Raw genomic sequence first — 23550 nt, forward strand, 5'->3', positions numbered from 1 at the left:
AAACGACGTTTGCCATTTAAATGGAGTAAGATGGAAATATCTGCAAAACCAAGGGGGATTTTGCAAGAGAAATCATTCGTAATAAGGAAACGTCAGGAGAAGATAGCCTACCCTCAACACATCTGCTCTCAGCACTGAAGAACTTTTGTTTCAGTAGCTTAGCTACTTAAGAAAAAACAATTTATTGCATCTCTCTCTCTCTCTCTCTCTCTCTGGCAAACTGTGAGACAGTCAATACAGGTTTTCCCCATAAATTGAAGCAAATAAATATCTACTTAAAAGCAGGGGCTTTTCCTAAGTCTTCTTTCCCCTATGACAAGGCTAGGGAGGTTTATTTATTAATGATAAACACAGACACATTAAAGTCAAAAGTTGATTTTTGTTTTGTGCCAGGAGGTGCTTGTTTGAGTCCTTTGCATTTGCTTACTGTAAGCCAAATAGGTTTCTTTATCTTACAAACACGGACGTCAGTAGAAGAAGGGCCAGCAGAGAACTGTTCCCTTACAGGAAAAATCTATATTCATCTCTACAAAAGCCAGCTAATAACCCAGGATGGCATGACACCAGAGTCAACAACACTGGTGCACTATGCTGAGGTGTCCGAAAATACCCACACCCACTCACTGGTGAGAGTGAGCCATAACCAAACACCAGGGGGGTTTAGGGGAGAAGAACTTGGGACACGGACCTGATGTTTTCAAACCTCAGCCACCTACTGGCTCCCTGACCTATCTCAAGTGAATCAAGCACTCTCGGCCTCTGCATCTGGAACATTCAGTCTTATGAATGGATGTCTTGTAGTTAAGCCCAGGAACAGGCAACATAAAGCACTCCGCGTAAAAATTCTATATAAACCAACTACCACCAGCATCCACCAGCCAACGCTCACCTGCTAAGCAGATTTTTAGTGCTGAGCCTCCTTGCAGAAATACTGTGTCCAAATTCTGCACTAAAAGCCTTGAAACAAAACAAATCTTTTCAGCCTGAGGAACACGACACAACAAAAGCACTTCTCCAGGGTCAGATAAGCCTCTTGGCAAAAGGACCCAGCAGTAGAAGAGTCTCCTTATGATATTTGGCAGGATTTGTAGAGTAAAAAGCTCCAGGCATGGATTAATTTATTCATTCAGCAATGGCAAATTCAAAAGTGAATTTTAAATTCAATGTTATACAGACATGCTCCCAGCAAAAGGGGCCTGGTGTTTATGGCACTCTCATATGTATGTTTAAAAACAACAATATATCAACTCAAGCAAAGAGCTGTGAATCTGGGCCAATTTATCTATACTGTGCAATCAATAAAGTGTCATCTTCATCATGTACTTACAAAATCTCTTGTATTCAGCTATAGCTTTAACTTGGTTGGTATAAGAGATTTGCTGTGAATCCCCCAAGAGGTGGGATGCTCAAGTACAGTACTCTAGATTAACCAGATGTTGGGCTATTCCCCACATTTTGCTGAGCAGGTTAGGAGAGAATATAAAACAGTCAACTCACTGATAACCTTTTCTACTAATTCTCACACAAGTGACTGCATGCCACTTCAGACCTGCCTGCTCTACAAATGTGACTAGAGATAGCAATAATACAACTTGAAAGCATATTTATTTAGGAAGAATGTGAAATTACCGTATTTTTCGCCCTATAGGACGCACTTTTTCCCCTCCAAAAATGAAGGGGAAATCTGTGTGCGTCCTATGGGGCGAATGCAGGCTTTCGCTGAAGCTTGGAGAGCGAGAGGGGTCGGTGCGCACCGACCCCTCTCGCTCTCCAGGCTTCAGGAAGACATCCGCAGCCTAGGCAGCCCTGCGGGAGTTCCCCGCAGGGCTCCCCATGCTGCGGATAGCAGCCTGCCGCCCGGCACGAGGGGCACCCTGAAGCAGAGCGCCCCTCGCGCCGGACAGACATCCGCAGCGTGGGCAGCCCTGCAGGAGTTCCCCGCAGGGCTCCCCACGCTGCGGATAGCAGCCTGCCGCCCGGCGCAATGGGCGCCCTGAAGCAGAGCGCCCCTTGCGCCAGGCAGACATCGGCCAGCCCCACAAGCTCGGGGGACAGCAGGGAGGCGCAGCGCCGCCATCCCGCTGTTCCTTGACCTGGTTCGGTATCCCCGACCTGGTTGGGGGGGGGAAATAAAGGGGGAAAAATTTCCCTTTATTTCCCCCCAAAAAAACTAGGTGCGTCCTATGGGACGGAGCGTCCTATGGGACGAAAAATACGGTAGTTCCTAGAGCCAGGAAGCAAGAGTTACGTTTCCCCTATTTATACTTCTAAAAATAAGGCTGTAACAGGTGGTTTGTGGACCACGCCTGACAGCAGAAACAGTGTTAAATATTTGGGAAAATAGCCCATGACATCTATTCCAGCAGAAGCATCACATAAAGTGTATATAAGCAAAGCATTGGAAGCTGGTGCAAAGGGAGATGAGGACAAATCAAAGGCCAACTATATGTTGCATTTCAGCCGCGACTCACATTAAGGAAGTAGGAAAATGGGCATTTTGAACTTTGCAAAAGAGCTTTCCCCCAAAGACTGTTTAGGAACAAGTAAATGGCAGGAAAGCCAATAGCCATGCACTCCCCCATCCCCGCAGTCACTTACAAAATAAGAAATAACAAGCACACAGAAACAAAGGCTCATACTTCTGCACATAACACAGTGTTTGCCCATAACCACCTCACACAAAAGAAAGGCTTTCCAAAACAATCTGTTTATAGACAGTGATCATACATTTGCTACTAAAGTTCCAAATATGCATTTCCAGGATTCAGGAAACGCTTCTGTCTGGAGGATATAAAGATTTCCAGGGTTCAAAACTGCAATATAACTGCTGCAGGGAAAATGCAGCTCTTTGAACACATACAAAGCGGTCTTATACTGAAATGGACCATAGTCCATTCTATTGCAGCACCCTATAGATTCTGACTGGCAGCAGCTCTGCAGAGTCTCAGGCTAAGAGGCTTCCTGGTCCTTTTCAAAGATGCTGGTGACTGGATCTGCAGCTGGCTCCGGCCTTTCCCCACATAAGAGGGGAATCTTGCAATCTGAAAAGCTGCATTGACTATGGGTGGTTGGGCAAATGTCACAAGGAGTCCCTGTTGGGTTGAGTCAAAATCATCAGCATTTAGTGCAATTTTTTTCTAATTCATTTTTGTATGTTATTTTCACTAATATAGGCATTTTATGCCCACTTTACCCTAGCATATGCATTTTTGTACACATCACTTGGAGTACTGCACCACAAAATCTGAAGAAGTGTGGAATTTTGAAGGGTGGCTAATGTTTCTGTTTGTGTCTTGTTTGGGAAAGTGCCAATTACATAGAAGCACCTTGAAATGTGAAGTGGTTCAAATTTCTCCCCTGTTTCTACCTCCCACTCTTGGAAATAACGGACTCCTGAGACTAAGCTCCCTTACAAGGATTTAAAAACACACCCATGTAATCAGGGCCATAGCATTTCAGGAGCCAGTCTGAAATTTGGAACATATTCAAACATTGCAAATTTTGGACAAAATGGATTGCTTCAAGAAGTGGCAGAGAGATATCTCTAGATTTGTCTGGCAGGGCAAGAAGCCTAGAATAAAATTTAAAATACTAACGGATGTAAAGGAAAGAGGTGGATTTGCCCTGCCAGACCTTAAACTTTATTATGAATCAGCAGCTTTTTGCTGGCTGAAAGAATGGCTGCTTCTTGAAAACACAGACATTTTGGATTTAGAAGGTTTTAATAATGTATTTGGATGGCATGCATATTTGTGGTATGATAAGGTCAAAGCACATAAAGCATTTAAAAATCATATTGTCAGGAAAGCATTGTTTAATGTCTGGATAAGATATAAGAACCTACTGGAAAACAAAACCCCAAGGTGGCTGTCACCGATGGAAGCGAAAGCTCAGAAAAAGCTCAATATGGAGGCCAAATGGCCGAAATATTGGGAAATTCTGGAACAAGAGAGAGACAGATTGAAACTGCAGAGTTTTGAGAAACTAAAAATCAAAGTGCGAGATTGGCTTCATTATTATCAGATAATGGAGGCATACAATTTGGACAAGAAAATTGGCTTCCAGGTGGAAAAATCAAAATTAGAAACAGAACTGTTAGAACCCAAAACTAAGATTTTGTCAAAGATGTATAACTTGCTGTTGAAATGGAATACTCAGGATGAAATGGTGAAATCTGCTATGATTAAATGGGCACAAGATGTTGGACATAACATAATGATGGCTGACTGGGAACAGTTATGGACCACAGGTATGAAGTTTACGGCATGTAATGCCTTAAGAGAGAATATTATGAAAATGATATACAGGTGGTACATGACACCAGTCAAGCTTGCAAAAATCTATCACTTGCCCGATAATAAATGTTGGAAATGTAAGGAAACTGAAGGTACATTCTTTCACCTTTGGTGGACGTGCCCAAGGATCAAGGCTTTCTGGGAGATGATCTATAATGAAATGAAAAAGGTATATAAATATACCTTCTTGAAGAAACCAGAGGCCTTTCTCCTGGGCATGGTCGGCCAATTGGTGTCAAAGAAGGACAGAACTTTCTTTATGTATGCCACAACAGCAGCAAGAATACTTATTGCAAAGTATTGGAAGACACAAGATTTACCCACTCTGGAAGAAAGGCAGATGAAGGTGATGGACTATATGGAACTGGCGGAAATGACTGGCAGAATCCAAGACCAGGGAGAAGAGTCGGTGGAAGAAGATTGGAAGAAATTTAAAGACTATTTACAGAAATACTGCAAAATTAATGAATGTTAGAATGATGTCAGAATGAAGTTAAGTGGTTTTAGCAGCAATGTTATAAAGGTGTATGTAAAAATGGACTGTTAACAGGTGAAAATCCAAAGTTATAATATATTAAATTAAAGGATTAAGACAAAAACAAAGAGGCAAAGGAATTGCTGAATTAACTAATAGAACTGGAATACAAAAAAGGGAGGTGTGAGGAGGTCAGGGAAGCAAGGAAATGAAAAGTAAGGCATGGAAAGATTGATGTGTTTTTTAAGTGTTTTTTTTTTTAATAATATTTATTAAAATTTCACACACAAAAAACCACATTAATGAAGAAAAAATTAACAGTAAAAAGAAAAAATACAAAGTAAAAAAAGAAAAAACAATTAAAAACAATTTCATCCTTTCCTCGCTTCTTTTACATTTACTTGTTTCTCGGACCTCCTCTTACCTCCCTCTTTTGTATTCTAATTAGATATGTTAGTCCAACAGTTCCTTTCCCTCCTTTTTAATCCTAATCTTTAATCTTGATATAATATAGCTTTAAATTTTAGATTTTACATATTAAAACCAATTTTTCCATATTCTTTTAGCCTGTACAGCTAGAAACCCCTTAACTTCAATCCAACATCATTCTAACATTCATCAATTTTGCAGTATTTCTGTAAATAGTCTTTGAATTTCTTCCAATCTTCTTCCACCGACTCTTCTCCCTGGTCACAGATTCTGCCAGTCATTTCCGCCAGTTCCATGTATTCCATCATTTTCATCTGCCATTCCTCCAGTGTGGGTAGATCTTGTATCTTCCAATACTTTGCAATGAGTATTCTTGCTGCTGTTGTAGCATACATAAAGAAAGTTCTGTCCTTTTTTAACACCGATTGGCCGACTATGTGTTTAAGTGTTTTTTTATCTTTTTTCTGTATTTTGTATTTTTTTCTTTTTTATTTCTTTCTTTTTTTCTCTTTTTATTTATGTAATCTTTTCTTTGAAACTTTAATAAATATCATTTTTTTAAAAATGAAATTTGGAAGATATGTAGTTCAAGAGACACTGGGGAGAAGCAGGGAGTTTTTGCAGCTTTCCTCTCCCTCACCACAGTCCTCCTGTGAGGCCTTCTCATTTCTCATTTCACCATACCAACAAAAAACAAGCCCTCAATAATAGCAATGGCAACAAGGCTCTTTTTTCCTTCTTCCTTCCCTTGGAGAAGCAGGACTACAGGCTCCCATGCAAAAATGCCCGAACAGGAATGCTACCTTCTGAGGGCTTGGCCTGGGCGCCTCCACCTTCAGAGGTTAGGTGGGTAGCAGACAGAGAAAGGTCCTTTTCCAGGCTGAGGAGACCTCCTTGGTGGAAGGCTCTGAGCAGGGGGACTGGCAGGTGCTGCTGTATATTAGGCCCTCCTGCTGAAGACTTTGGTTTTTTGTTTAATTATCCAGCACTTTTATTATTTGTATGGGATTGTCCTTGCTGCTTTTGCTCCGGTGTTCTGCTCTTTCACTGTATTCAATGCATTTTATTTATTTTTTAAATCAAATGTGTGTTTTTCGGGGGGGGGAGGTATTTGCTTTTAAATGCCAGCTGCAAATTGCTGTGCAAGTTGTCAAACTGAAGGGCAGAGTATTAAAGATTTTAAATAAATGAATAATGCTCTCCTCCCCATGACCCATCCTCTGGAAAAGGGCTAAACAGAGGCCAGGCAAGTTAGTGCCAGAAGCAAATTCTTGTTTTCACACACGGGCCGCTTCCGCCAAGATCAAAGACTGCAGAGATGCTCTACTGTGGCAATCCTACAGAGCGATTGACAGTGGGATGTCCAGTTAAACATCAGGTCCAAGAGGCAGAATGAGAAGCAGCAAGATTAACAGAAACTTCACAAAAGCTCAGCAAAGCGCCCCCCCCCCCTTTTCTGGCTGAGCCTGGATTTCTGCCTCCACATGATGGAGCCACCTGTACAGGCACTTTGCCCTGCAGATGCTGCTCTCCGGGAGCAAGATCGCAGCCTGGATGGGCGGCAAGTGCCTTCAGCAATGCCACTTAAATTCATAATCACAGTTTGGGTATTCCACATGTCGTATTTAGCTGAAAGTAACTGTAGCAATTAATCTTTCTGAAATAACACTATCATCCCAGAACTGTGGGTTAAACCACAGAGCCTAGGGCTTGCCGATTAGAAGGTCGACGGTTCGAATCCCTCCAACGGGGTGAGCTGTCATAGCTCTGTCCCTGCTCCTGCCCACCTAGCAGTTCGAAAGCACGTCAAAGTGCAAGTAGATAAATAGGTACTGCTCCGGCGGGAAGGTAAACGGCGTTTCCATGTGCTGCTCTGGTTCGCCAGAAGTGGCTTAGTCATGCTGGCCACATGACCCAGAAGCTGTATGCCGGCTCCCTTGGCCAATAAAGCGAGGTGAGCGCCGCAACCCCAGAGTTGGCCACGACTAGACCTAATGGTCAGGGGTCCCTTTACCTAACTGTGGCAATTAATCTTTCTGAAATAACACTATCATCCCAGAGCTGAATTAAGGACTACAGCCTTTCCCATATCATTTAAAATCAATAATGCTATTGTCCAGATTTTTAAATTCAACCGTCTTTCAAATTCTCTCTCTCTCTCTCTCTCGCTCTCTCTCTCTCTCTCTCTCTCTCTCTCGTTTCCTAAATGCACACCCCACAGCTCCATAAAAATGTCTCCGGAGCCTTGTAAAACATTAAAACCAAATAAATCAGATTCAGAAATAGAGAACACAACAGCAGAACACAGAGCGCAAAAGCCCCACTAAGAAAACAACAGCACTGTAAATACAAAGTTAAAAGCTCAGGTGAACAGAAATGCATTCCCCTAACCCTGGCACAAGAAAGACACCAGCACAGTCCCCAGGCATACCAAGAAATGGTGAGGAACAGGACTTTTTTTCAGCTGGAACTCACCAAAACTCAGTTCCGCCACCTCTCAGGCAGGCGCCATTGCCGTTATGAGAGAACAAGGGAGGCGTTCATGGTGAGTTCCGCATCTCCTTCTAGAAAAACAGCGCTGGTTAGGAGCTCACCTCAACCAGGTGCCACCATAGAAGAGTCCTGGTGGTGGTGGAGGAAACCTGTAACTAAAGCATGGTAATAAGCTCTGTAACCACAAGTACCAGTCTCGCACCACTGCTGCATCAGACAGGCAGCCATCTTCTATTTGCTGTTCCCTAGCTGGGCTATTGTGTACAATCCCAGGATGAGACAAAGCAGCAACTTCCACTTGGAAGCCCTTTGAAGTTTAAGGCCCTTCAGCCGCCAAACCCTTCCGCACAGGCAAACATAAAAATTAAACTGCAGGATCCATCCAAACCAACCTCAAGTGACACTCCCCACCCTCGCCGGCCACTCTCTTCCGAGTTCTGCCAATTTGCAACCAAAAAATTTGAGTCATTTACACAAATGGATTTCAAAGAAACAATCAAAGGACGACAGGTCAGGATAAATTTAGACTTGGCAAACTCAGATATATTTACGTGTGTACAGACAACCTTCAACCAAGAGACTCTTCCTGAAGAAGGCTGCCGCTCCAGATTATATCCAAATAAGGATGTTTTAATTATGATGTGCACACAGTTATTGTTTATTCATTTGTTCTTGCTTTATTGTTTTATTTCTGCCTAAGGACCAGTTAGTAAAGGGCTAGAATTACCCAGAAACAAACAAACAAACAAATAAATAGATAGATAGATAAAATAAATAAATAGAGATAGAAAAGCAAAGAAGCATCCTTCAGACAATTCATCTAGATATATCAGTTGCAACCCTAAAAGTGCATATGCGTGAAGGTGAGTGGGTCAAGAAAGCTTCATTTCCAAACTTTAGAAATGCCAACTGCCATCATCTCATAATCTGGCCTGACGCTGTTCATTCTGCAAACAGCTGAAATGAATTAAATATTGCCCCCACCGCCAGAACTGAAGGCAGGCTGGAAGAAAAGAATGAAGGAGCACAGTGGCATTTATTTGAGTTTTCAAGCATCACCTTTTCAGAACAGCTATGATCAAACTTGGGTTGAATGAGTTACCATTCTTGCTGGCACACCACCCCATGCATGGAATATCAGAATGTCTCATATTTCCTGAAATTCCACCGTTTGGAAAAGTTATGACATAAGCAGCACTGGTTCAGTGGCTGTGGCTGGAATCTGAAAGAACAGTCAGACGGAGCACATCTATGGGGAAGTGCGGGTAATGGATTGGGTTTTCTTTCATTGATCAAACATGAGGCCAGCATTCAAGAGTTGGCGACTAGCAGTAATTAGATTCCCTCTGCTGCTTTCATGAAGGGAGAGTCATGGAGCTCCCAGTGTTTTCAAAGTCATTCTCTGGCTTATATATTTGTCTTAGTTGGATGGAAATAGCCTAACTCCCTGCCTTCCCCAAGCACACATACAGAAATCTTCACTAAGAACCAGTTAATGTAAATTGGAACTGCCCAGTTTAGATACCCGCTGTTACACTTCTGCATTATTTACACTTCCAGCATACCGTATCACCAATACGTACAACCGTGCGTTAGCTGTGATCAAGCAAACAAAGAATTGCTAGTTTCAGAAATAAAGGAGTGAGAACCTGTCTGAAGGAGATACTGGGAATTTGAACTTTGCCTTTCAGCTACTCCAGAAAGAAGTGAAAGAGTCCATTTTGGATCCATTTTTGCAACCAGAATTCTGAGTTCAAAACATTGCCTAGCTGATTCTGTTCCCCGCTCCCTTGCTTAGGTTCAGATTGCTGGTCTAGTACACTTTTCTCTTTTACATAGAGGGAGAAAGATGGGATGGCACCTCCAAGAGGGAAATGTCACCCCATGAAAACTTACTCAAGTGCCTTTCATGGTGGCATGATCAATCTGCAACTGTCAAAGTAGAGGCAGGGCAGTGCTTTAGTCTGAAGCACTGCATGGTGTGAACATCAATACCAAAAGTATGCAGATTGCTCTGGTGCCCAACAGTCTCTCTCTTTCCTGTTGGGACATAATTGCATCTCTCTCTGATTTGCAGTTCACCTCACAATGCCAACATCAGCTGCAGAACAACTAGTTGGTGTTAAAAGACTGACTGATCACTGGGAAAATATACGGGGCGGCTGAGGGACTGACTTGGGCTAAAACAATCTCTCTTGAGCCACCTTGTCCATAAAATTCAACACAGATATCACTGTTATGGGACCAAAATAGCTTACAGCCCAGTCCTCTGCCTTGAGATATAACCCTGGATGTCAAAAGTGCCAGAGAAAAAATTAAAAAAGGAGGCTGCTTTAACTGAGCTGTGGGTCATCTTTAAAGTCACAAAGAAATGTTAAAGACTAACATGTCAAGAGGCTCTAGGTAGCCATTCTGCCCCCCACCCGTCCACCGCATGCTCCGGATTCTGTGCGATGAAGGAGATTATCTGTTCTCCTCTTCATTCCAGTGTGAAAATGTAAATTGCATTGGGGCGGGGGGGGGGGTCATATCATAGAACACACTGGGAAAAATGGAGAGGGGAGAATCGCCAGAGCCTCAGGCACTCCAAAACTTAATTTAGTTCTCCTCTACATGTGTTAATAGTTCATGTTCCTTTCAATATATTCACATTAGCAAAGGGGCTGACACCACCCCCATCTTTTATTTAAACATTAAATGAGAACAAATTCTCCCAAATCGAAGGTACCGGTATATCTCCATTGTTTTGTTTGCTTAGCCTTAGATGAAGCTGTTACAAGATTTTTATTATTATTATTATTTAGAAAGGTAGCTGGTTGACATTTTACTCCAAGCCATTTTTCTTCAGCAATTAAAATTTACCTAAAATTGGCCTGAAACTTCTAAAGATGCTTTGCCATTGACTGGAGTGCAAGAAAGTATTTCAATTATCAAATCCCCATTCTTTTAAAAGAAAAACCAGATTTTGCATCAGTTTCCCAACAGCTCTCTTTTCAGGCAATTGAGCCCAGGCAAGTAGAAGAAACAGGTGCCAAGAGGTCTGTGCCTGCATATTTTCCCCTCCATTGCTACTAGCAACTCTAGGAAGGGATGAAATTTGAAAACTGAGGCAAGGGAAGGATTTAAAAGCTCCTTGCTGTGGACCCCAATCCAAATTGGGGTCAACGTGACTGCATCTGGCAAAGAAAAAGAGGTCAGGAAATCACTTAATAAATATCCTATCATGTCATATCTAGTTGGGCCCTGTGAGGTCTGGAGCTCTGATGTTGTGCACTGGGGCTCAAGGGCTACCGAGAATCCCACACAAGGGCCACAAATCCAGCACAAGGAGCGCAACGCAGAAGAGCTACGTTCTGAATGAAAGTGATCTTCTGGTGAGAACCTCTGCAGTTATCCAGAGCCTTGAGGTTTGTTGCTTTTGCATATAACCTCAAATGAACTGTTGCACTTTGAGAGGGGAAAGCGTTGTGACACTCAGAGCAGGAGCAATTTTCTGTGCTGAACTGGATTTTATTTTTTTTAATTAAAAAAAGCCACAATACCAAATAAATCTGATTACTGTGTTTTTAAGCTATGTTTTTAAATGGATTTCTAGTGGGAAGATACCCTTAAAATTTCTACTCTTGCAAAACTTAATGTGTCCAAGGCACAAAGAAGCTATTTACATTAAAAAAACAAGCTAAAACAGCATATGAGCTCTCCTTGAGCAATAATTACTCTAACCACTACATCTTCAACCTATTGGAACTATACTCAACCAGTTAAAATATTAGGGTCTCAATGTCGGCAACATTTGATGCTATTTAAGGAGTGTTCTCAGCTTTTTGAGACAAACAATGGTCCCACATAAAAATAAATTATTCAGACAAAGTCTTCTTTGTGCAAAAGTCTTCAGCACTTAATATTTCAGGTTAGTCCAATACCTAACGGAAGTTGTTATAATTTATTTATTAAAAACCAATAAATCTACAGATTATTCCAAGTAGTGCTTTTGTCCCTAAACAAAGCTGAGAGAACCCACATTGCAAATTTATCTTAGGTGCAATTATTGCCGGCTACAAACAGGTTTAAAAGGCTCCCAAATCAACACAAGATACACACCCACCAGCCACACATGACCTCTAGAACCCACACAGACCCAAAAGCTCTAAAAAGAAAATGAAGGGAACAAATCCTTCTCAACATCAAACTCTGAGCATTAACTTACACAATCCCTTGTAACATCCAACTGGCGCCTCCACATAGTAAATTCCACTGAGGAGGTCCAGGCGACTCAGTTCCGCATAAAAACTAAACATCACTTCCATCATTTGAAAGCCAAGGAGCTAACAATTAGAGGCTTTTGGCTAATAATTTTTGCAGTGCAGTATCATCTAAGTTGCTCCCTTTGAAGCATTAAGAAAATCAGCTAGTTAAAATTAATGGATTATCCCTCCAGCTAGTAAAATTCACACAGCCCAGTATTTAAGAGGAATCTGACGATCTCTGCCACGTAATCTTGAAATGTATGTCGTGCTGAAAGAAATGTGACTGCCACATTGGAGCAGAAAGGGCCCGAGGGGGAGAGAGGGACCAGTGGAAGGGAGCACCTCATCCCAGTTGTCCCATTCATGCGCAAACTGGATATTGCAACGGGCTTTTCTCCCACATGCTTTATACCACTAAAAACAACTGAGGTTGTCCACCCATTTTTAATGAAAACTAGAGGCCATAATACAACAATAGACCAATGCCTAGAACTTTACTAGGCAGCATAATTACATCACATTTCTAAACTGCCTGTGCCCCAATTAATACTTAATTTTAAAATACAGACTATAAATAGCAGGTAATCAAGTCAGGTTCCAAATGTATTGCTAATCAAAGAAAAATATTCTTAGAATATCACTGAAGAAGCTTTTGCCCACCTTCCAATTTTAAGCAGGATTTTTTTTTTAAGTTAACACTCTTCCAAAGATTCCTGTAATGTGCAAAAATAACTAGAGAAGGCTAGTGGAAGGCTTGCTCCTGCTCACCAAAATAAACTATAGATTGTCATAGTCAACACACATTTACACCGTTAGGCAAATAGTGCTTTCCTGCTTTAAGATGAGCTACAGGAGGAGCACTACAAAGGGTGCAAGAAAGCCACGTTTCCCACATAAGATATTCTAAATGTCCAATGCAGTTTCAAAAATCTACAGTGGGAACTCAAATAAATTATTCTGTAGAAAGGGGGGGGGGAGGCAAGGCTCATTTTATGAAATGTGATTTGGGTTATGTGGAAACACAGGCTGCACTCCAGTAAGATAGTGGTTGCTCAGTATTTGTACCTTTAATATATTTTTAACCTGTTGGAAGCAGCCCAGAGTGGCTGGGGAGACCCAGCTGGGTAGGTGGGGTAGAAATAATTGTATTATTATTATTATTATTATTAGTGGTGTGTAAATTTATATGTCTACGAATACTTCTGTACGTACGGGAGAAGCACTAAAGTGTCATTGGGTTGTATTAAAACGTGACCCACATCCTCATTATCCTCCTCCTCCTCCTCCTCTGCAGTTCATGCAAACCATTTTTATTGTAACATTCTTACAAAATCGTACTGTATAAGTAAATAGTAAATCAGTACATTTAAATGACACCTAGTATTTGCATTTCAGAAAAACTCAATTCTAAACATAATCCATTTCTCCTAAACCTGATTTCACTATGCAACACATTCCCTGTGTTAATCTGGAATATGCTACTCAAATTTAACGCCCAACAATTCAAGGCAACAGAACATACTTTCACACAGCATGTTGAGAACACGGGGGAAATTCTCCTGCTTGCTCCAATTTTAATTTGACGTGCAAATTAAAATTCCAGTTTACATGTAGCACCACAAATGTGCCACAAACTGAGATTTAAGGTTTTTTAAAAAATGGGGGGGGGGCCCTAAACTCAATGCAAAGCTATTTGTGCTTATGTCAGTCAGCAGATGTAAGCTACCTCGAGTTATTCTCACAGATAAACATGGAGAAAGGTTTTAACCGTTCTATACTTACAGCCCCAATTCTTCAGCACCAGCTGTTTTATAAAACTATGCACATTTTCTCCTGAGAAGCGTCCAGAAATGCAGAAAACAGAAGACAGGAAAGACAAATGCAAAGACTGACCAGAAGTATTTTCCCCATCAAATGACTGTGAAATACTTCACTGTTGAGAGACAAAAGTATGATGCTGGCTAACAAATGAATTAAATCAAATCACGTAAAAGAAGTTTGGTTTATTTCATTTTTTAAAAAAAAACTGCACAAATGATTTTTTTTAAGCTTGTTAAATGTGAAACTCGAACTACATGACTATCTTAATCTCTTTCCACAGGTGAGTTTTTATCATAAATCACACTACTAAACCGGATCATTTATTAATGATGCATATTTCATATCAATGGTCTGTATCATGTAACAACTTGGTGATGGAAGCTACATTGTCAATGCTATTAAAATACCTCACATAAGTTTAAATACTGCTTTGAAACCAAATAATTGGGATTCACAGTTTTATGACAATGGCAGTATTTAGTCAGGTTACCTGTTTATAATAGCTCTTACGTCGTAAATCAATTTCAACCTAAATACGGTACTGTTTTTTGAGGGTGCTTGGAATTTTCTGCAAGTTATAAACAAGTCTCAACAAGCGAAGCTATTCCCTCATGCAGATCAGAAACTTTAAAAATAAAGACTACCCAAGACTACACTAGGAGATGAAAGAGGCCACAGACTCATCCAGCCCGTCATTCAGGGCACAAATAAACGTTTCATGCTAAGCAGGTTGTCCCGTTCAGAGTTCTGTCCGCTCCATGTGCTGGCTAGTTACAAGGACAGGTTTATGAGAGCTATGACATGCTTCCAGACCAACAAACAGGAGCTAAATGCACTGCAAAGGCCTGTGAATAAAAATGCAACGGCTGCAGAGCGTAACCACATCTATTTACATTTTGCCTGACAGCCACCTAAGTTGTTTAAGGTTGCCTGTTCCTATGGGACGGCGTCAGGGGTGTGTGTCCAACTGAGATGGATCTTAAGAAGTTATAATGAAGAAATCGAGGACAGAAGAAATTGAACAGAAAGAATGGGCTTTGTAGCACTTTTCTTGCTTATTCATGAAAGAAATAGCGTGTGAAACAAACGTGACTCTATATACCCAAACAAGGAAAAATGTCACCTTGATTTAAGTTGGCAATATACTCCCAAGTAAGTAAGAGGAAACTTCCTTCTCAGGAAGGTGTCTAGGATCCGAATGCAGGGGAGCTTATTTCTAGACAGAATCTAGCATCACTCCATACTGGTATTTTTATACTCAAAGATAAATTCCACTTAGAAATAAAATGTGTACACCGCCATGCATATAAATGGCACAAAGGTCTCATTCTGCTCTACGATACTTTCTAAATGTGAGTAGTAGGAGCAAAATATACAGAATTCTCCCTGCTGCCACATGGGAAACAGCCCTGAGACTGTAACCCAGAATACCTCCTCACTCCATTCATCTCAGAAACACTCCCATTGAGTTTTGTGGAACTGTTCCAGAGCAAAGGACAGATAGATAAACTGATACTGCCTTTCCAAGTTTGTTTTAACTGTAAATGGCCCTAGCAGATGTTTGCTACTGAAATGTCATCCTTTGCTGCTAGGAGTCACTATGGAAGATTCTAGTCCAGTCTTTAAAAAAAGGTATGGGTTTTCCTTATTTTGGCTTCCTAGAGTTTTAAACCTGTATCAGATCTGTATTAAATTTCTGACATACACAAATTCAACAAGGTTATTCATAAATATAGATCCATGTGTTATATCTACACAAACTAATTTTAAACTATAATAATAATAATAATAATAATTTATTTATACCGCGCCCATGAGGCTGAGTTTCCCCAGCCACTCTGGGCGGCTCCCAATCAAGTGTTAAAAACAGTATAGCGTTAAATATTAAAAACTTCCCTGAACAGGGATGCCTTCAGAAATATAACATTATTTATATTTACTAAGCACTTTTCTCACAAAACTGACCCAAAACTACTTACATAAAGAGCATAAACATTAAAGCCAATTATAACAAAACCAATAGAAACCTAAAAACACATCTATACAAATAAAATAAACAAAAATGAGATCTGGTAGTTGATTTCAACAGTGCATTTCTCCAGTAAGAAAAGGTCTTCACAGATTGTTAACTGCTATAATTAGAATAGCTATGGGATATATGACACGCACAGAGAGGGGGGGGGTGGGGATGAATTCTTACACTGCAGTCGATGTTAAACTGCAGCTAAGCTTGGAAAAAAGGTTATGTCTGAAGTTCTTAATGACCAAGTGTTTCCAAGAAATCCTCAGGAACAAGGCACAGCCTAACTTCCAAAGTCCAGTAGCTTCCAATCCCATTATTCTTCACTCACAAACTCACAGAATAGCAGCAGTGCACTGCATGAACACTTCAAAATAAATGTTTAGCTTTGTTTCATTTTATGTATCATTTTTTTAAAAAAATGATGCAGCAGCAAAGTGTGAATAGGCTCTGTTTTAAAGGTCCTGGTTGACTTCTAATATATATTTGTCCTCTCGGAAGTAGTAAGAAATAGAAACCTACATGCTCTGGATAAAGCAGAGTGACTGCCTTGGAATCCTTTCCCTGATTTTCTGTTTTATTTTGCTTTTGAAAATGTTTTTGCGGGTCTTTGGACCAAAATAAATATATTATATTTGGCAGATTTAAAAAAAAAAAATATGTAAAGAGTGCCCCTTTTCCTCCTGTAGATGGTTCATTTGTTCAGCTGCATAAATCCTGAAATATTTGGTAACCTTTGGCAAGAACACCTACTGTAATTCTCTACATGCCTCTGTTAGCCTTCTTAAGGACAAATTTTCAGAAATTGGCTACGTTTTTCTACTCATACCATTGGCAAAGTTAGATCAGTATATTACGTTTAACTTTAGACCCAGTAGTACGATGGTAGCTTTCTGCTCAGAAAGCTGGCAGATTAAGTGACAGTGCCTTTTTTTAGCATGGTATGAACAATAAGGGCTGCTGCCTTTAAAGTTGTTATAAATCACATAACAATGGCAGGAATCATTGGAAATGAAAATCATGCAAATATCAGGCTTAAACCCGCCTAACTCTTTTGCTGGATTGTGGCCAATGTGTGACCTCAAAACATCACTGATATGAAGCAAAGCATAGCTCAGAAGTTTTTCACCTGTGTGTTTCTTAGAAACAAATTAAGATGGTCAAGTTATTTCTCTCCTTTCCAATCTGATTGTACTTATAGGGAACAAGTGTGTGCATGTCTGCACTTAGGTGTGCGTCTGGCAAGGTAGAGGTGACGGGAGCTGTGATTTGTGCTAACTAGCTATTGATCCAGTCAGATCTAGATGTTGTGTACAAGAAACAATAAAAGAAGGAGCCAGGAAGGATGCTGTGTGAAACTCCATTTAAAAATGGAAAAGGCAGCCCCCCTAAACAAACCAATTTATGTCCTTGCCTGGATGAAGCCTGAAGAATGCTGATGGGCTTCCCGGCATCTGCCGCGCATGCTAAGCACTCTCTGCCTCAGAAAAAGAAGCTCCCTGCACTGGCATTGCCAGGGAACAAAGAGACAAACAGCAAAGGCAGCATTCAGATTCGACAAAGCCAGCGGAGCGGGGAGTTTCTCAAACAGCCTCCTAGAAACCTTTCCACATACCCTAAAAACACAAGGCTCAAAACAAAGCAAAACAAAACAAAAACTTTTTCTGAGCAGATGCTGGAAAAACAACCACAAAAAAGGAAGACCGATGGCTAGTATTCCCCAGTAGTCAGCTCCTTATCATGTTTCACAGGGATCCTACCCATCTACTGAATTCCACATACTAATGAGCGAATGAAGAAGTGCCTGGTCACAGTTCACCGAGTCCTGCTGCCCTGCCTTTCCACTCACTAACCTAGAGTCTCACCAAATGAAGAAGAGCATTGTAACTGCCTAGCTTAGCCCTCAACACATTTTAAGTCTGACCTAAAAATGAAAAACTAAGCAATGTCTGCTCCTCTAACTTTTTTATTTATTACTATATTTAATTACTTCAATGCAACACCTGAATTGGAATAAATCAAATGCACCTTAGGAACAAGAAGGAAACCAGAGATTCCTAAGATGAATGAAGAAATTTAACCAGGCACTCAGTTCCTTTCCTCTCTTACTTAAATGCTACTGAAGTGCATTTGTGTATGCAATGCACTGCGCTTATTTGAAAGAGTCAGGAAAATATGCTGGAAGAGCTTGCTCTACGTGATGTCGCCATGAGTACCTTTTGATAATTCTGCAGGGGCGGAGGGAGCAAAACCCCAGCACAGCAAAGGGCACATGTGGGACACCTCAAAGGGATCATTCACACATGAGCCTCCAAGAAGCTGGCTTTTCCTAAAGCAGCTATCCTGGCAAGAACATACATCCCATTGTTGGAAACTTACCCTGCACATCACACAAGCAGTGCGGCAGAGACACAAAAATACTAGCTCGGCCTTCTGCCGCTCCTCCCCCATTTCTCAAGCACAAGGAAAGGCATGGGGGGGGGGTCGGAGGGAACGGGGCAGACATTAGTTGGCGCAGGTTTTTGCGGCTGATCCTCCCGCAGCCTGCTTCCTCCTCCACCTGCCCGGGACCCAGGAAGGCCACGGCCGCCAAGGGGCTGGAGTCCACTTCCCACCTGCCTTCGGGTTGTGCTGGCCTAGCCTTGCAAGGGGGTTCCTGCCGCCCCCTTTCTGCACAGCATCTGCCTGGAAGGGGCGCCCCAGAAGCCCCCCCCCCTCCGCGCGCCCCGTACCTTCTTTGCTGGGGTTGGGCGGCTTGGCCTTCTCCCAGGGCGCCAGGGCCTTGTCGTCGTCGTCCTGCCCCTCCAGGAGGGCCTTGTCGCTGGGCAGGTACCAGGCGGCCGAGTGCTCGGCCATCAGCGAGTCCAGGTCGATGGTGCTCATGGCGCCCTTGCCGCTCTCGACGGCGGCGCTGGCGGCGGCGCAGCAGCTGCTCAGCTCGGCGCTGTCGCCGCTCTGGCTGCCGCCGCCCGCGGCTCCGACGGGGCCGTCGGGGGGCTTCTTGGCGCTCTTGAGGCCCAGCGGCTGGTCCTCGGAGATGCTGAACTGCTGCCGCTGCAGCTGGATCTGCGCCTGCAGGATCTCCAGCGGGTGGATCTCGTCCTGCACCGGGGCGCCGGCGGGGGGGCCGCCGCCGTAGCTGTCGGGGCTGGAGGTAGAGTTGCTGCCTGCGCCGGCGTGGAGGCTGAGCTGGGCCAGGGAGGCCTTCTGTCCGTTCAGTAGTGCGTGGTCCCCCGGACGGGGCTGCACCGGGCTGCGCCCCGCCGGGCAGCCCTTGGCCAGCTGGTTGTCGGAACTCGACGACACCTCGTCCTCGTTGCCGGCCTCGTCGGGGAAGTCGCCTGCGCCGCGGGGCGAGCAGGAGTCCGCCTTCTCCAGGGAGGGCAGCAGCTCGGGCTGCTCGGAAAGAGGCGGCGGCGGCGGAGGCAGGAGGAGGTCGCCGCCGCCGCCGCCTCCCTTGGCCCAAGCCGACGGGGGCGAGCTCAGCGCCTTGTGGGGCTCGTGGAGATGCGGAGTGCCGCCCCCTCTTTCTGCCCCCTGCCCGGGACTCCCGCCTTCCACCCCGGCCGTGGGGCCGTACTTGTCAAAGAAGCTGCTGCCGCCGCCCCCTCCGGCGGCCGGGCTGACGTGCCCGCTGTCCCGTTTCCTGCGCCCCCGACCGCGCCCGCCTCCTGCCTTGGCGTCGGGGCCCGGGCCGGGCGAGTAATTGGGGGACAGGCCGCTCTCGCCCGGGGCCGGCGGGGCCGGCGCCGGCGGCTGAGGTCCGCCGCTGCCCGGCTCGGGAGGCTCGGCCGGGCCGAGCTTGCTCCGCTTGGGGCCTTCGCTCCCCGCCCCGACGCCTCCGCTTCCCGCGGCCGGAGCGCCCTTCTTGCCGAAGGTGACGTTGAGGTTGGGCGCGCCCAGGCTGGCGATCATGTTCTGGCACGCCGTCGAGAGGGCCGCCAGGCAGCTCTGCCCGAAGAGGCCGCTGCTCTCCTTGGGGCCCGGGGCCCCGCCGCCGCCGGGAGGCCCCGCCACCCCGCCCGCCACGCTCCCTTTCGAGAAGGAGCCGAGAGAGAGCGCGCCCAGCTTGCTGCTGGACTGCGGCGGCCGGGGCGGCGGCGGCGGCGGCCCAGAGGGCTGGAAGTCCGTCGGGGGCCCGTAGGAGGCGGGCGAGGCGCTGTGCGGGGTGGCCTGGCGGCTGGAGGCGCCGAAGGGGAAGCCCTGCTGGGCCGCGAAGTCCGGCGGGCCCGGCCTGCTGCGCTCCGAGGGCGGGCTCAGGCCGAACTGGCCGTGCAGGCTGCCCGGCGAGGGCACGTGTCCTTCGCCCCCCGACGGAATCCGCAGCGGCGGCGGCGGCGGCTCCTGCAAGCCCGGCATGCCGCCCACGCCTGGCCGGAAGAGCAAGTCCCCTGCGCCCGGCGCAGCCGAGGGAGGATGCGGCGCCGGGAACCAGGCGCCCTCCTGCGCCTCGAAGGCGGGCTCGCCGTGGTGGTGGCCCGCGTGGTGGTGGTGGTGGCCCGCGTGGTGGTGGCTCAGCTGCTGCAGGCTGGGCTGGCGGAGGCGCTGCTGCTGGCTGCGAGAGGCCGCCATCTGCTTGATCATCAGGGCGGCGTTCTGGCGCTGCTGCTGCTGCTGCTGCTGCTGGAGAGCCGCCTGGTGGTCGGCGCCCGGCGGCGGCGGGAAGCTCTCGGGCCCCGGCGGCGTGAAGTCTCCCGGCAGACCCGGGTAGGCGGCCGAGGGCGAGAGGTGGCTGTCCAGGCTGGCGCTGTGCATGCCCGCGCCACTGCCGCCGCCGCTCCAGGAGTCGAAGCGGGGCCGCTTGGCCACGTTCATGTAGGGGGGGGCGTCGAAGTGTTGCAGCCGCTGGCTGGGAGGCTGCTGAGCCGGCGGGTGGTGGTGAACGCTGAAGACCGGCTCGCCCGGCCCGTAAGGATGCTGCAGGCTCCTGTTCTCCAGCCGGTGGATGGGGTACTCGAACTGCGCGTGCTGGCCTTGCAGGAGGGGGCCGCCGTCCTGAAGGCCGGGGTTGGCCGCGTTGCCCTCGGGGCACGGCTGCTGCCGGGGCAGCGCCGGCGGGCACGAGTTCTGTCTGGCCAGCAGGGCCCCCGGCGGCGGGGGCTGCTGCATTAAAGGGTGCCTGCCTGCGCCCAGGCTCGGCTCCACGCCCACCGACATCTTGCGAGCGCCCCCAAATCTCTCGAAAAACACGCCGCCGCCGTGCTGCTGCTGCTGCTGGGGGTGCACCTTGCCGAGGCCGCCGGGCCCTCGGGGCAAAGCCGAGGAGGGCCCGGGGAAGTTCCCCCCGCCTGGCGGCACTTGCTGCCTGCTGGCCCCGTAGTGGGGCAGCTGCCCGTCGGCCTCCGACGGCGAGAAGACGGGCAGGTCGAAATGACTCTCGCCGCTCGGGTAACTGTACTCCAGGGACTCCACGGCGGCCGCTGCTTGGCTGGGGAGGCGCCTCTGCGAGTCGAGGCCGTGCGGCTCCGAGGTGGCGGCTCCTGGCAGGCCGTGGAAGGAGGCCGCGCGGTTGGGCGACTGATCCAGCGGCAGGCAGGGCGCCGGCACGCCGGGGTTGTGGTGCTGCTGCGGCGGCTGGAAGTCCTGGAGGGGCCCTGCCCTCTGCTGCCCGAAGCCGTCCGCGCCTGCCTGGCCCTCCGCCAGATGCTGCTCGTAGCCGTCGGCAGCGAAGCTTTGCTGGCCGCCTGGGTAGCTGAGGAGCCGTCCGCCGTGAAGGCAGGAGGCGCTGGGCTCGGCCCCGAAGCCGCCGCTTCCGAAGTGCGACGGCGGCGGCTGCTGGTGGGCGCCGTGCGAAGGCTGCTGGCCGCCGAAGAAGCCGTGCACCGGCTGGGCCTGCTGCAGGTCCGCGTGGCCCCCGCGGGAGGAGGCGTGGAAGCCGTACGCCTCCCCGGGCAAGTTCAAGTTCATGGCCAGCATGGCCGAGGCGGGCTCGCTCAGGGCGCCCAGGGTCCCCGCCTCGCCTCCGGGGGTCCCGCCGTGGAAGGGGGGCGGCTTGAAGTGCGAGCCCATGCCCGGCCCGAAGCCCCCGCCGCCGCCGCCGCCGCCGCGCTCGCCGCTCCGCCCGCTGCCCTGCGGCTCGAACTGCTCCAGCCCGAACATCCCGCCGCTGCTGCCTCGGTCCCTGGCCGGCCGGGTCGGTCCGTCACTGGGGGGCCATGACGGGCGGCCGGCCGGCCAGCCAGCCGGGGGCTGCTGCTGCTGCTGCAGCGACGCGAGGAGGGGGGACGCCCGCGCGCCCGGCTCACATCTTGCGGGAAAGTTGCTGCCCGGCGCCGGAGCTCACGGACTCGGCTGGCCGGGAGGCGCGCTCCGCCTCATGGCCCGCGGAGGCTGAGCCGGGCGGGCTCGTCGTCCTCGTCGCGTTGCCGCTGCCAGGCGCCCGCCCGCCCGCCCGCCCGCTCGCTCGCCCGCCTGCCTCTTTTGCGCTCGCTCGCTCTCCGCCCGCGCCCAAGAAACAGCAACAAGTTTTGCATTTCAGCAGCCGCGTCCAGCCATCCGGGCTGCGCCAATGAGCGCCCGGCGGGGCGGGGCTCCTCCTTAAGGTGGCTCTCCCGGCCGCGCGCTCGCACGGCGTCGCCCCCCCGCAAAGGGAGCCGCCGCCGAGTATCTCCAGCGCCTGCTGCCGGCGGGCTTGTCGGCCGGGCTGCGCCCAGCGGCGCCTCCTTAAGAGAGCAATTAGTGGGCCGGCGGGGGGCGAAGGGGCCGGCAGCCCCGAATCAATCGGGTGTCATTTAATAGCCGCGCGGCTCTTTCTGAAATATTTATCCCCGTCGCCTGGGTGCGAGCGCGCCTCGCCCGCTGACCTCCGCGGGGCTGAACTCCACCCGCCCAGCACAGATTTCTCTCCCGCCCGCCCCGCGCCGGAGCCCCGAGCAAGCAGCTTGTTTACGCGCGCCCCCCCCCCCAGCAGAGACCAGCGCGCGGCCTGTTCCTTCGGGGCCACTCGGGGTCCCCGGGAAGAAGGGGAGCACCTCCCCGCCGGCGCTTCCCCGCCTCCCCCAGGAGATCTATAAAGAAGCGGCCCCGAAGAAGTCTTTGTATATGGCAGGAGAGGTTTTAAAGGATTTTTCTGCAGGATCAGGATGCTGGGCTGTGATTAAATATTGATTTTGTGTAATTAGTTTTCATGTGAACTATCCTCCTTGCTGATGGCTTCGAGATTTCAGAACTAGAAAAGGAATGGAATTGGACAGGGAAATTATTACTTAGCAAGTGACGGGCGCTGGAGAGAGCGGCGGCGGCGGGAGGGGCTCCTGCAGCAGCTCGCCGGTCGCCCACCGCCGGGCTCCGGGTCCGAGCCCACCCTGCCTGGCCGCCGAGCCCGCGCGCTCCCCGCTCCCCGCTCAAGCCGGCCACGCGCCTCCGACGGGGCACCCGCAGCACCGCCTCCTCTCGCCAGCCCGAGGGCGCTCTGGCGAACCCCGCCGAGGCTTTCTCCGCCCTCTGTACGTGCGCCGGCGCGTGTAAGTTAGGCGCTCTGCACACGCTCTCTTTCCAAAGCCGCACCTTGGAAGCCTAGTCAGTGCCAAAGCTGGGAAATGGGCGTCAATGGAAGGCCCTCCGGGATCCTGGAACAGTAATAACCCACCTTCCACGGGCGCATCGCAAGTCAGTGCTCCCCTGCCGTGCCAGTATAAGGAGACTTTCTTCTGCATCTCTTTCTGCCCCATGCCACATATAAGGAAGACAACATATTATTAAATCATTGGATGCCATTCTTTTAAATGAAATTTAAGTTAAAGAGCAAAATGTTTTGCGGAAAGGAAAACA

The 23550-nt window shown here is 47.9% G+C and overlaps 1 protein-coding gene across 1 annotated transcript in view; it reads right to left on the minus strand.

Moving 5' to 3' along the window:
• MN1 (MN1 proto-oncogene, transcriptional regulator) overlaps positions 1-22210 on the minus strand; it is a 45554-nt gene extending 23344 nt beyond the window's left edge. The window contains exon 1 of the mRNA XM_080986586.1: positions 18513-22210. Coding sequence (XP_080842712.1) covers positions 18513-21879 — 3367 coding nt within the window. The 5' untranslated portion in view covers positions 21880-22210. The remainder of the gene's footprint in view (positions 1-18512) is intronic.
• Between the last annotated feature and the right edge of the window lie 1340 nt (positions 22211-23550).

Source organism: Podarcis pityusensis (assembly GCF_964106645.2).
Source record: "Podarcis pityusensis genome assembly, chromosome: 16".
NCBI classification, from domain to species: domain Eukaryota; kingdom Metazoa; phylum Chordata; class Lepidosauria; order Squamata; family Lacertidae; genus Podarcis; species Podarcis pityusensis.